This window comes from Thamnophis sirtalis, unplaced genomic scaffold (genome assembly GCF_051295495.1).
Source record: "Thamnophis sirtalis isolate CommonGarterSnake01/CBP01778 unplaced genomic scaffold, rThaSir2_p1.2 scaffold_16, whole genome shotgun sequence".
NCBI classification, from domain to species: domain Eukaryota; kingdom Metazoa; phylum Chordata; class Lepidosauria; order Squamata; family Natricidae; genus Thamnophis; species Thamnophis sirtalis.
The window spans coordinates 950,227-964,755 of record NW_028261396.1 but is presented as its reverse complement, the minus strand read 5'-3'; the positions used below and the strand labels follow the sequence as shown (position 1 = coordinate 964,755).

Here is a 14,529-nt window from a genome sequence, read left to right as displayed (position 1 = left end):
TCAGATATCTCAGATGTTTCTCTCTCTATCTCTCCCCCCCCCTCCCCAAATTCTCTTTTCCCCTCACAGGTATGGGAGACTTTGCGAAGTGGTGGATCATGTATTTCCCTTGCTGAAAAGAAGGCATTCTTCAGACTTCCCCTGTTCTGACACCTACAGTCAGTTCACATACTGGAGGGACCCACTGCCACCTTTTGACAATCAAGATATTCATTCTAGTTTGCCATAAGTCTTTTTGAAACATCTTGGCAGCATCTTAACCATCTCAGCTCTTCTATGCTTCAGTCGTTCAGCTGGATTTTTGCGCCTCAAAACGAAATTTGGGATGCAGTGGTTTGAAAAAAAAAAAAAAAGCCAATTCAGAAATTACCTTTGTTCTTTAAAAGCATTTCCAAAGGTTGTCCAGCTCTTCACCAGCATAATGCTTAAGAGGTACCCAATGCCCTGTCTTCTTTTGAAAGGGACAATTCCGGGTGCCGTGGTAGCGGGAACCTCATAGCCCTCTATGGTCTTCGGCGTTTCCATGCGAGCTTTGAAAGCACACTGGTGTGTTTGCCTCTTGAAGCACTACCAGAGCCATTCCATCCCCTACTTCTCAGGTAGAGGAAGAGGAAACTCTAAGCCTCCGGGGTGTAACACGCATATTTTTTTATACTCCCCCCCTCCCCAAAACCCCCGCTAATCAACAAAATACGTTGAGATCAAGTGAACAAAATTCAGTCGATCGATAAGCTGAACACAGCATGGCTGTGGTGGCTAGCACTGTATTGATAGGGGTTATGATTCTAACCTCCCAATTCTGTCCATATGTACCATTGCCAAATTGTTCTTTCAATTTCATTTGTTACGATGAAAATCTCTTTTATTTTTAAGGAATCGAATGCACTTTGATTATCATTTGCACGTGACTGAGTCGGCTCTGCTAAGTTTAGGCCATATTTTATCAGACGAAACTTTGAGCCTGCTACCAATTACTGCGCTTCATCTTAATCTTGCTGGAAGGTTTGGGCCCGCCAGAGGTCCCACAGTGCAATATTTTTATGGCCATAGCTAAGAGTTTACTACTGTGACATATATGCTTTTCAAATAGTGTGTCTTGGATACTTTGCAGCGGAGTCCTCTGCCGTTCCTGGCTTCTTTCCCATGAACAGCGATGCCATTTAAATAGAAGTGTGCTCTTCCCACCTAACATAACAATACGCGAAGGTTTCTGCCTCCAATTGCAAGGGAAACATGTCTGGAAGTATTTTTAGTGAACTTTCTTGAATTGCTTCGTTGCTGGTTCAGCCTATTTTATTTGCACTATGTGAATTAGATGTGAGAAGTGAAGGAGTTGGCTGATTTTAAATCCTCCGAAGATTTTTCCCTTGGTATTTTTCTTTTTCTTCACCACACAGTTTTGAGATTAATATGATTTGGGGTATCCTAGATTATAGACAGCCTTTACTGAGAGTTTTTACATTTCATTTTTTTTTTCTTGGTATTATTAGGAAAAATCATTACCTTCCTTTTTTCTTTTTGGTTACGTTTGACTGTCTTTGAGATTCAATATTATAATGAATATTTTAGATTGAGAGAAGCTGCTTTTTACAAGTTGCTGGCCTTCTTTAAAATGCAAGTTTCCATTGTTTATACTGCACATCAAATAATCTTTTTAAAAAAGAAAATCCTTGCTTTTATTAAACTATTTCCTTTTAATATTTATTGGAAGGTTGCTAGGTAATCTGCTTATATAAAGACAACAGGCCTGAGGCCTGTAAGTCTTTTTTTAAAGTTGGAGACTGGGCAAAAGTAATGCTGTTGAGATGGTTAGAACTTATGTTAAAATATCTTTCTTGCTGTGTTGAAATTTAACTCCAGTATTTTTCTCTTGCTGATCTCTGAGTAAATAATACCCCTTAGAAGAAATTGTTTGGAATCCTTCTTATATGAATTTTAGACATACCTCACTTGCCATTATATATATATTCTGCTTCTTTTAAAAGGGAACTTGAGAATTCTGTCTATTTGTGTTTTCATAATTGCACTCTAGCAGCTTCCAAATACTGTGGCCAAATCCAGCTAAAGTTAATTAGAATAAAGTTAAATTACTTTCACTAACTTGACCTAGATTCCCCCCCCCCCATAAATAATTACTTGGAAGTCCCAATAAAGCCATTGGGCCTAACTTCTAAAAAAAATATAATGGATTGCTGTGTTAGTAAGCTCTGCCTTTAACTGGATTTAGGATCCGAAGCTGCAAGCCAATTTTAAGTAAGGGAATTTGTTTGCCATTAAATCAGGGGGCTTTCCCCACTGATAGTGAAAATTACGTTCAGTATCATAGCCTGTCACTCTTTATACTTAATGAATTAATTTCACACTGGCTCTTATAGTGCACATTCCGCTAAATAATTATCCCATTAGCTTTATGCTGCAACTGATGCTACCTACTCAGAAATAAGCCCCATCGGTACAGTTGGATTTCATTGTATGTTTGCAATTTTAATCCTACTGTAAGACAGCCCACATGATTAAATCGTATATTGTGGATTCTGTTCTCAACTTGCAATCTTTGGAATGAAGATCGATTCAAATCAGGATTGTCGGTGACTACAGCCAGGGCCCAACTAGAAATTGGTTTTCCCATTTAATTCCTTCTGTGCTGTTAACTTTTTTTGTGAGTACACAACCTTTTCTGAAGCAGCATCACTGTTTCCTCTGATTACCGTTCTCGGCAGTCCACAGCAGCATATGTAAAATAATTTAAAATAAATTCAAAGGCCAAAACTGCTCAAACCCCCAAAGTCACTTTGCTTGATAGGGAAGGAGAAACGGGGTTGAGATTTGAATCCATTTCTCTCTTTCGAACTCTTGTGGGTTTTTGGAGGGGAAGAAATTCCTTTCAAGTCCAAGCGGTTAAAATGAAAGGGGAATTATGTGTGCACAGCCAAATTTCTACATGTTATTTTGCTTCAACAGGCATACAAGCTCTTTTGTATTCCAATAGATGAATTAGGGCAGTGTCCCCGAACCTTGTGGCTACCAGCGATCTGTTGCGCGGAGAGAGGGTTTTCCGTGGACTGGAGGGAGCATGGTTTCGCATGCTGCCCACATCCTGCGGAAGGGGCTTCGCTCGTTTGTGTGGCTCGGTTTCTCGTATGCTGCAACCCAGTGCCAGTCCATGGACCGGGAGTGTTGGGGACCCCTGAATGAGGGTATTGATATCTGTAAGGAGATGAAACATCTCTAATACCTGTTGCTTGCAACTACAAAACAACAACAACAACAAAAATAGGACAAAATATTATGTTTCCGGTCTAAATTTATGATGAAGATCCAGTAAATCAAATGAAAGTGATTTTCAGCGGCAATTCTTAGAACCCTTTTCAGCAGATAAAGATGGAGTTGGATGCATAGGACTAGATCAGTGTCTCCCCCCCCCCCCCAATCTTTTTGGGCACCAGGGACCAGTTCCGTGGAGAAAGGATTTTCCGTGGACCGGAGGGGGCGTGGTTTCATGCGCTACCTGGATCCCGCGGGTGGGGCGTCACTTATTTGTGCGGCCTGGTTACTGGCGTGCTGCGGTCCGGTGCAGGTACATGGATCGGGGATTGGGGACCCCTGGACTAGATCACACATTCCATTTCATTCCCTTGAATGGGATTTTGTCATTTTCCTTGTCTAATAATTCTCTTTCCCCACTTCTCATCCTATGTGCTTTCAGTAATACGATTGGACACCATAACTTGCTGGGATTAGTAAAGTATTCCTCCCTCCCTCCCTCCCCCCCTCCTTCAATTATTTCTGAATGTACATTGGTTCCTATTTATGGGTAATATCACGGGTACATAAAGAAATACAGGTACTGATCCAAAACCAGCATAATATTAAAGTCTTTAATGTTACCAAATTCCTAGTTGAACAACAGGAAATCTACTTCTCAGGTCCAAGAACACGATTGTGGATTTAGCAACATTTGATCACCCAAAAGTTTAGCATGGGGAATAGAAAGCTGCGGAAAAACTTGTTTCTATATTATCACTTTTTGGGGAGCGCGTATCTTTTATTGCAGAATGCTTCTCGTGCTTATTCCTCTTTCTTAACGCACGTTGCAGCCGGGACGCGTGTTTTTTGCCATTTTGAATTTGTATTTGATTTCTCAGAACAAAATGTGCACGATCCAGCTAAGGTTAAGCCACAGTGTTGAATAGCGCTTCGAATCTTGCTTTGGTGCCGCTGGTTTCCAGCGGCGGGCAGATGTTCCGCCTCTTGTTTTGCTCTGAACACGTTTGGGGGCATTGAATCTGAAACTCTGCCCAGCCCTATTGAAAGAGGTTTCATTCCCATTTACTTAAATTGCAAGAAGACAGCTAGGAATCAGAGGGATTCATGACTTGGTAGGTCCAGATTGTTTCCTTATTCTAGTTTTTCAAGGATGAAGATGCTGCCTTAAGAAACAGGCTTCATTTTAAGGAATAGTTCATAAACCAACAGTAAATATTTTTTTCAGGAATTGGACTGTGTCACCAAGGCTAAACTGAGAATTCTTGGTCCCACATGTAATTCTACTGCGTTAATACTTGAGGCAAACTCTGGATTTCCATAAGAAAATGTGAATCGACTTGACAAACCTTGGCAAATTGGTTTTGCTCTTGTTTGCTGATTTTTTTAATGTGCCTGGCATCATTTTTTTTTGTTTTTAAACTTTCCTAAGCTTTATTAGAAAATGCTATTGTAGTGTTGAATGTAATTCCCGAGGATTGCAGCTGATAGTTATGGCATTGGTTGGGGAGGAATATTTTATAAAGCCTACTCAAGCTTTATTGTTAAAAACATAAAATGAGCTGCAGATCCGGTTTCTAAATAGTTTTTAATTTGGCCAGGTAGTTCTGCATACATTAAAATGGCATTGTTGAATTTGCACAATAAACATGGAGTGGATGAATTAGTTCTTTCTGTGAAAGATTTAAAAAAAAAGACCCTCTTCTGGTGTATTGATGGTTTTCTGTTATAGAAAAGATTCCCTTTTCTAAATAGAAAGCCAATATATGCTCTGTTTGTACTCTCTCCCATATCTTAAACTAGAATATGCAAGATGGATCACTGTTTATTTTGATACATTTTATGGCTATTTAGTTCCATACGTTGAAATTCAAATAATGGTGATGGGAATTTGAGGGCAAGAGGGAGAATTATTAAGGGAAATATTTGGGGAAAGTATTTTCTCTGTACATATATGCAGTAGTGCTGTGACTCTATAAAAAAAAAGATAACCTCAGTTTGATGGTCAACAAAATGCAAATAAATATATTGTAATAAATTCAATCCATTGGAAAATGTCATGTGTGGTGTGTGATTTCAAAAGATGCACACCAGTGTTGGGATTCTAATTTTTTTTACTACCGGTTCTGCGGGCGTGGCTTGGCGGGCGTGGCATGCCTTGGTGGGCGTGACAGGGGAAGGATACTGCAAAATCTCCATTCCCACCCCACTCCTGGGGAAGGTTATTTCAAAATCTCCTTTCCCTCCCCTCCACACCTGCTTTTCAACTCCATTCTCCTGTGCAGGGCAACAAAACCTAGCTGATCAGCTGGGACTCAGGAGGCAGCAAATAGATGGAGGGGGGGGGGGCAGCCAGAGGTGGTATTTGCCAGTTCTCTGAATTACTCACAATTTCCGCTACCGGTTCTCCAGAACTGCTCAGAACCGGCTGAATATCACCTCTGATACACACTGAACAACTGGTACACACTGAACAAATTTCAGCCCAAGCCTAAAGTCTTTAGAACGTTTCTGAGGATTGGGAGGAAAGTTTAAGCAAAGAGTGAAAGTCTACTTGGGCTCAATCACAACATTTGACTGTAATCCTAACTATGTCTATTCACAAGTCCCCTGAGCCATGGATAGGTTTAAAGTTTAAGGTTTTATTTGGTTTGTATGCCGCCCTATTCCCGGAAGACTCAGGGTGGCTAACAATCAGAAGGGGAAGGGGTACAAAAATAAAAATAAAAGACAACAATTTAAAATACACCAACAGTCGTAACCTCGGATGGGGCTGGAAAATTCAACAGCCCCAGGCCTGCCTGAACAGCCAGGTCTTAGTTGCTTTGCGGAAGGCCAGAAGGGTGGTAAGGGTCTGGATCTCAATGGGGAGATCGTTCCAGAGGGCCGGAGCAGCCACAGAGAAGGCCCTCCCCCGGGGAGTTGCCAGCCGACACTGGCCGGCAGATGGAAGTCGAAGGAGGCCTAGTCTGTGGGATCTAATAGGTCTTTGGGAGGTGATTGACAGGAGGCGGTCTCTCAAGTAACCAGGTCCGATACCATGTAGATAGTCTTCAGTAACCACCTTTAATGTTGCACCATAGCTCTAGCTCAGTGGTCTCCAACCTTGGCAACTTTAAGACCTGTGGACTTCAACTCCCAGAGTTCCTCAGCCAGCTGAGGAACTCTGGGAGTTGAAGTCCACAGGTCTTAAAGTTGCCAAGGTTGAAGACCACTGCTCTAGCTGACTTGGATTCCCAGCTTAAATTTCCTATTTTAAGCATTATGCCTGTGAGAAAGAAAGAAAACTGGAAATATCAGGAGGAGGAACACTGTGGATTTTATTTCCCACCTAACGTAGCAAAGTGGGCACGAAACAACTCATTTTGGGTGTAGATCCCACTGCACCATTGGTTCACTACTCTGGTAGAGGAATGCTGAAACTGTTTGATTTTTTTTTGGTGCTTCTCCTTATATCAACCTTCTCCCTGTCCAGGAGAGCTGTCTCTTTGGCCTTTTATATTCCAGAAATGTACAATATTAATGGGATGCTTTGAGCACATCCTCAGTGCCTCCTTTATCCCAGCAGCTTTTAGCAGAAAAATTGATCGGTTACGTTAACACAGGCAACAACAGCAACAATAAAAGAAGGGAGGGCGGGGGGATTCCTCATTAATTCACTGGCAGGTCTCACTGGGGTGTAAGGGAGAAGGATGGAGGAAAAATGGGAGAGGCAGGAGTTGTCTGAAGCTCTCCAAGGTGTTTGCAAAGTCTAAAAGTCAGCTCCATGTTGTTGACGAGAGCCTATTTATTGATTCAGGAAATCCATTTTCTCTGGCCACAATCAAGGCTTGCAAGCAACACACTTCAGTTGTGTACTATTTTATTTATTCATTTATTTATTTATTTATTTATTTATTTATTTATTTATTTATTTATTTATTTATTTATTTATTTATTTATTTATTTATTTATTTATTTATTTATTTGTCTTGTATGCCGCCCACTCCCGGAGGACTCCGGGAGGCTCACAAAAGACAAGGGAAAGGGGGGAATGAGACAAAGACAACATATTAAAAACAAAACCAACATTCACAATTTCCGTGGAGGTAGATGCTTCTCAGCTCCCCCCAGCCTGCTGGAAAAGCCAGGACTTGGTGGCTTTGCGGAAGGCCTGGAGGGTAGTAAGGGTCCGGATCTCAACAGGGAGCTCGTTCCAGAGGGCCGGAGCTGCAACAGAGAAGGCTCTCCCCCGGGGAGTCGTCAGCCGACATTGGCTGGCAGATGGAATCCGGAGGAGACCCAACCTGTGCGATCTAATTGGTCTGAGAGAGGTAATTGGCAGGAGGCGGTCTCTCAGGTACCCAGGTCCGATGCCATGTAGGGCTTTATAGGTAGCGACCAGCACCTTGAAGCGGATTCGGAGACTGATAGGTAGCCAGTGCAGCTCGCGGAGGATAGGTGTAACGTGGGTGTACCTTGGTGCACCCACAATCGCTCGCGCGGCTGCGTTCTGGACTAATTGGAGTCTTCAATTAGGGGGACAGATTGTTGGGGGCAATATGCTGACTCTCTGTAAACCGCTTAGAGAGGGCTGAAAGCCCTATGAAGCGGTATATAAGTCTACTGCTATTGCTATTGCTATTCAAACACTCTTCAAGGGCAGCCCCATGTAGAGCGCATTACAATAATCCAGTCTTTTCTAAATGCAACCTTGCCTTTTGTCTGCCAGACCCTTCAAAAGGCGGGTATTATTTTCTTTGGTGATCAAGAAAGAAAATGGATTATAACAGTTCAGGGTTTGTTTTTTAAAAAAATCCTCTCCCCTTTCAGGCTTTTAAAATGAACTTTGAAAGCTGAGCTAGTATCAGATTGAGTTAGCTCTTTATTCCAATTCTGAGAGCCTATTGAGTGTTGTGGATAAGCAGTGCCAGATTTTCCTACAGGCTAACTAGGCTTCAGCCTAGGGCCTCAAGATCAAGAGGGGCCTACATTCAAATTGTTAGCAAAATTAAAATTACACTATTCTAAAAACAGTGAACACTAAAACACTGAACCGAAAATAAGGAGAAATTCTAGGCATATGACTAATAAACAAACATAAAAATGTATTGGTTAAGATCGTTCCAGCGCCGCGGCAGTTGGGGAGCCCGCCCACGTTCCCGGCACCGGCGGTCGGGTGAGAGGCGCGGCCGCTCCCAGTAGCCGCCCCGTCGACGCGGAGCCCACCAGCGGCCAGGCAGGTGAGGGCGAGGGGGCCGAGCCGGGCAGCTGAGCGCAGCAGGGGAGGCGGCTGGCCTCGCTGCCTTTGCCGCAGAGCAGAGCCGCCCTCCGTCAGGAGGCCAGCTATATATATTGATCTATATTGATATATATCACAGTAATGATGTATTTTATTGTCTCTCGTGTAATTTACAAACTTAAAAATGGGAGGTGAAAGGGCCTCATAAGTGGAGTAGCCTAGGGCCTCTTTTCATCTAAATCCAGCCCTGTGGATAAGGCATCGAGGCTGGAAACTAGGAGACGGTGAGTTCTAGTTTTGCCTTAGATGTGAAACCAGCGGGGTGACCTACAGCTAGTCGCTTTCTCTCAGACCTAGGAAGGAGGCAATAGCAAATCGCTTCTGGGAAAACCTTGCTAAGGATAAAGAAAGAAAAAGGAAAGAGGAGTGAAAAAGGAAAGAAAACAGGACACACAGAAAGAATTTGTCTCTGGGGCATATGCTTTCACTGTACATAAAAACAACAAGTGATAATCATAATCATAAAATGCAATCATCAAAAAACATAAGATACAATGCTCAGTGATAGCCACAGGATACTAAAGCTATCGACACAAATCATATTAGGATATTAATATGATTACACCTTCCAGAATTCCCAGGCCAGATTGGGAACAGCTTGTTTTTAACGTGCTTTGGAAAAAACAAACATTACAAAAGATGAAATCATCTACATCAGTGTTTCTCAACCTTGGTCACCTGAAGATGCGTGGACTTCAACTCCTAGAATCCCCCATCCCCCCCTGGGGAATTCTGGGAGTTGGAGTCCACGCATCTTCAGGTGGCTCAAGATTGAGAAGCACTGATCTGCATTATCAAGCTTCATACAGAGCCGAGGTGGCGCAGTGGTTAAATGCAGCACTGCAGGCTACTTCAGCTGACTGCAGTTCGGCTGTTCAAATCTCACCGGCTCAGGGTTGACTCAGCCTTCCATCCTTCCGAGGTGGGTGAAATGAGGACCCCAGACTGTGGGGGCGATATGCTGACTCTGTAAACCGCTTAGAGAGGGCTGAAAGCCCTATGAAGCGGTATATAAGTCTAACTGCTATTGGTAACTGCTATATTTTTCAGAACATTTTTGCAGACGGACAGGCTTCGTTGTAGCTCAGAAAAAAAAAGATGCTGTTCATTACCTAAGCACAGCTAACTTGCCAAGGGGGGGAAAAACCAATAAAAAAGTGTAAAATAGTATAGCCTTAGAGTCAGATAAACTCTAGCCAACAGGATGACTTAATTGGACTCCTTACGAACTTCACTTCATCCTAATCCAAGATTTTCCGTTGCCAAGTAAGTAAAAATCTGAAAAGAGATTTGAGTCAGCCAGGCTTCATGACTTGTTTGGCCATGATATTTGCTCTATGGAACATTTGCCAGCTGTTCCCGCGTCTTAGCTCCCAAGTTTTTAGAAATCCCAAAGCTTGTCGTTTCTAAAAACAGATATCGCGCTTTTATTCATCCCAAATGAATCTAGGGGGAGAGGAAAGCACTTTCAATTCCTCAATCTTTCAGGCCTGCTGGATTGGTTTCTCTAGCCAAGTAGGAAGAATAAAAAAGAGGGGTTTTAAACAACTACGACGACATCTGCATTCCAAAGTGTGAAAGACGGTTACTACGCGAGACAAAAAGGTGGGGGGGATCATCAATCACATGAGCCTGGAGTTAAAACCATCTGGTTTCTTTGCAACAACACCAGGTGTTAGCAGTGCAGAGACAGGCTCCTTGTGTTATAACACTGGCTGAAAGCAACATGTATGTGGCAGGCACTGCAGAGTGGGACATACCATTAGCTGCTGGGTGTCCATACCTGTTCTGTCCCCCCTTCTCCGCTCGTTAACAGATGACAGGCATACAAACCTAAAAGGAACTCTCTTTATCAGTTCTCGGCTCAGACTGGCTGCGAGCCCAAAAATAACATAAATACAGTAGTTTATAAATACATAAACAAAAACTCTTACAACGCAATGCACTTCTCCAAGTGTATCCTTGAATCAGGGTTATAGGAAACAAAGCACTTCTCCAAGTGTATCTTTACATAAACCACGACTGATGATCAATCAATGTTGAACGAACCAAGGAACGAACTTTGACTCCTGCAACCAGGGCGTGGCACTATCCGTTCTTTTATCACCAGAACCCCACTAACGAGCCCCAGCTGCATCGTTGATCTTACATCCTGAAAAGACTCACAGAAGACGTCTGCTGAGTCACAACACATACCTATGTGGGAATATAAGTCCTGTTCTTTTCAAGCGTGCTAAACTACAGAAAGTCACAATTTCTTGTTAATATGAATAGATGCAAGTAAAGAGATCTAGTGTCAGAATTTGGGTTCCAGGCTGCAAATGGGAAATTGGCTAAAGCTGATAAGATCACAATATTGATACTACCAAGAGTTAGAATATTTGTAGCTCCGGGTTGAACTGTGGGGTCCTTGGTGCTCTCTGAGCTTGGTTGTTTTCTTGAAGATGTTTCATCACCCAACTAAGTAACTTCATCAGTGCTGGAAGGAAGGAGAGATTTGCTTGTATTTTATTTTATTTTATTTTATTTTATTTTATTATTTTATTATTATTTTATTTTATTTTATTATTTTATTTTATTTTATTTTATTTTATTTTATTATTTTATTTTATTTTATTTTATTTTATTTTATTTTATTTTATTTTATTTATTTTATTTTATTTTATTTTATTTTATTTTATTTTATTTTATTTTTTTATTTTATTTTTTTATTTTATTTTATTTTATTTTATCTTATTTTATTTTATTATTATTTATTTTATTTTATATTATATTATATTATTTTATTTTATTATTTTATTTTATTATTTTATTATTTTATTTTATTATTTTATTATTTTATTTTATTATTTTATTTATTTTATTTATTTTATTTATTTTATTTATTTTATTTATTTTATTTATTTTATTTATTTTATTTATTTTGTTTATTTTGTTTATTTTATTTTATTTTATTTTATTTTATTTTATTTTTTTATTTTATTTTATTTTATTTTATATTATTTATTATTTTATTTTATTTTATTTTTTTATTTTATTTTATTTTATTTTATTATTTTATTTTATTATTTTATTTTATTTTATTTTATTTTATTTTATTATTTTATTTTATTTTATTTTATTTTATTTTATTTTATTTTATTTTATTATTATTTTATTATTATTTTATTTTATTTTATTTTATTTATTTTATTTTATTTTATTTTATTTTATTATTTTATTTTATTTTATTTTATTTTATTTTATTTTATTTTATTTTATTTTATTTTATTTTATTTATTTTATTTTATTTTATTATTTTATTTTATTTTATTTTATTTTATTTTATTTTATTTTATTTTATTTTATTTTATTTTATTTTATTTTATTTTATTTTATTTTATTTTATTATTATTTTATTTTATTTTATTTTATTTTATACTGATGGCTTGCTTTATCAACATTAGTGGAAGCCTTCTTGGTTCACCCAACTCCAATGGATTCTGGGTGGTGTACAAAACTAGAAAAAATAATAGGTAAAGGTTCCCCTCGCACATATGTGCTCATCGTTCCTAACTCTAGTGCTCATCTCCCTTTCAAAGCCAAAGAGCCAGCATTGTCCAAAGACACCTCCATGATCCTGTGGCCAGCAGGACTAAATGCTGAAGGCGCACGGAACACTGTTACTTTCCCACCAAAGGTGGTTCCTATTTTTCTACTTTTCTAATTTGGCACTTGGTCCTAATCAAAAGAATCTGTATCTTGTCTTTTCATATATAATGCATTCTGCAGAACAAACACCAACGATATTGGAAAGAAACTCCCCAAGAGAGGGAAATCTTAATATTATCTAGCCAATATTTTATTTAACTATCTATGATTGTTAAGATAGCAATACTTCTCGTTCTAGGAGACTAAGTAGATAGCAGATTTGGAGAAGTATACATTGCATATGTTTCTAAATTCTGCAGGTTAATAAAAGTGAAGGTTCCCCTCGCACATATGTGCTAGTCATTCCTGACTCTAGGGGGCGGTGCTCATCTCTGTTTCAAAGCTGAAGAGCCAGTGCAGTCCAAAGACGTCTCCGTGGTCATGTAGCTGGTATGGGTAAACCCTGAAGGAGCACGGAACACTGTTACCTTCCCACCAAAGGTGGTCCCTATTTTTCTACTTGCATTTTTACGTGCTTTTGAACTGCTAGGTTGGCAGAAGCTGGGACAAGCAATGGAAGCTCACTTCGTTACGCAGCACTAGGGATTTGAACCGCCGAACCGCCAACCTTTCTGATTGACAAGCTCAGTGTCTTAGCCATTGAGCCACCATATCTCTCTAGAAAAAAATATATAAACAGCTAAAATTGTTAAAGCAGAAATAGCAATAGCAGTTAGACTTATATACCGCTTCATAGGGCTTTCAGCCCTCTCTAAGCGATTTACAGAGTCAGCATATTGCCCCCAACAACAATCCGGGTCCTCATTTCACCCACCTCGGAAGGATGGAAGGCTGAGTCAACCCTGAGCCGGTGAGATTTGAACAGCCGAACTGCAGTCAGCTGAAGTAGCCTGCAGTGCTGCATTTAACCACTGCGCCACCTCGGCTCCTCGAAAGATAGCCTAGACTAAAATGATCTAATAAACAACATTTTGCCGTGTTTTTTTTAAAACCAAATAACCCTGGAATTGCAGGTTAGTTACTTCCCAATGTGTGAAAGCATTTCTATATCATGGAACAGAGTCTTCAACTGAGGATGGTTTCTATGCAAGATCATTTGTAAGACTCTGCCTATTTCAGACATGTTTCAGAGGAATATGGGTAAGGACCTCTCTGCTATTGAGTAAGTCAACAATCCCTATTCAAAAGATAATAGGAGAATTGAGATCTAGGTGTATACCTTCCATCTATTAGGTAAAAGTAAAGGTTTCCCCGCACATGCGTGATAGTAGTTTCTGGCTCTATGAGTGATGCTTATCTCCGTTTCTAAGCCGAAGAGCCAGCGCTGTCCGAAGATGTCTCCGTGGTCATGTGGCCGGCATGACACAATGCCAAAGGGCCCCAGAAACTGTGGGTACTTCATCACTGGAGGTTTTAAAGAAGAGACTGGACATCCATTTGTTTGAAATGGTATAGGGTCACCTGCTTGAGCGGGGGGGGGGAGGTTTGAACCTGTGGCTCTGGAGCCGCATGTGGCTTTTTCAGCCCTCTACTGCGGCTCCCTGTCGTGGGTTGGCTCCACAATTGATAGGGCTTTCAGTTAGGACAGGTAGAAGAAAAAGGATACCGTGCTAGGAGGTGACTCTATGGTGGGGGAACTGGACTTCTGGTCAGCTCCAGAATTGAACCGGGGGGGGGGGGGGCTTCTGGTTAGGACCTTTGTGGCTCTTTGAGTGTTTAAAGTTGCTGACTCTGAAATAGATGATTTCCAAGATCCTATCCAGCTCTATTGATTGATTAATTTTCTGAGTAAGTCTCAGAAGCAATGGCCATTAAAGAATCTCAGGATTTTCAAATCAAGGTGAAACTGTATATTCCACAAATAATTTAAAACAATATTTCCGTTTTCCTTTCCACTTTTGTATTTTCATTGTAGTGATATTGTGAGCTGTCCAGATTTGTCTGGTGTTGAGTGGCACCTAAATTGAATACATTAAATTAAAGTATTTCTGTATCGCTAATTTTAAGCTGGACGGGAACATTTTCAGGTATATTAGAACTATTTATTTGTGGATTTCATTTAACCACTAGGTGCCACTGTGTCACCCATGCTGAAAGCTGCGGTATTTCTCTTCTCTGTTTCTGCCATCCTTCCAAGGTTGCATCATTTTTATACCTCCCATTTGTGGTTTTTCAAGACCATTGGTCCAATCTTCTTTTGACAATGACTTTTTAAGGCCACTCTAAGGAAAAGATAAACTAAGGAAAATTCATTTGTGTAAGGAGTCTCACAGCCCAGTAATAATCTAACCAAGTGACTTTAGGGAAAGTTTTACAGTTTTCAATTTCAATTC

The 14,529-nt window shown here is 39.9% G+C and overlaps 1 protein-coding gene across 6 annotated transcripts in view; it reads left to right on the top strand.

Moving 5' to 3' along the window:
- Window positions 1-2,871, top strand: part of LPIN1 (lipin 1) — a 141,144-nt gene extending 138,273 nt beyond the window's left edge. For 5 of the 6 annotated variants that reach the window (XM_087702708.1, XM_087702709.1, XM_087702711.1 and 2 more), the window contains one exon: window positions 70-2,871. In XM_087702708.1, coding sequence (XP_087558834.1) covers window positions 70-229 — 160 coding nt within the window. In that variant the 3' untranslated portion in view covers window positions 230-2,871. The remainder of the gene's footprint in view (window positions 1-69) is intronic. The other variant, XM_087702713.1, reaches the window with a different exon arrangement.
- The last annotated feature ends 11,658 nt before the right edge of the window (window positions 2,872-14,529 follow it).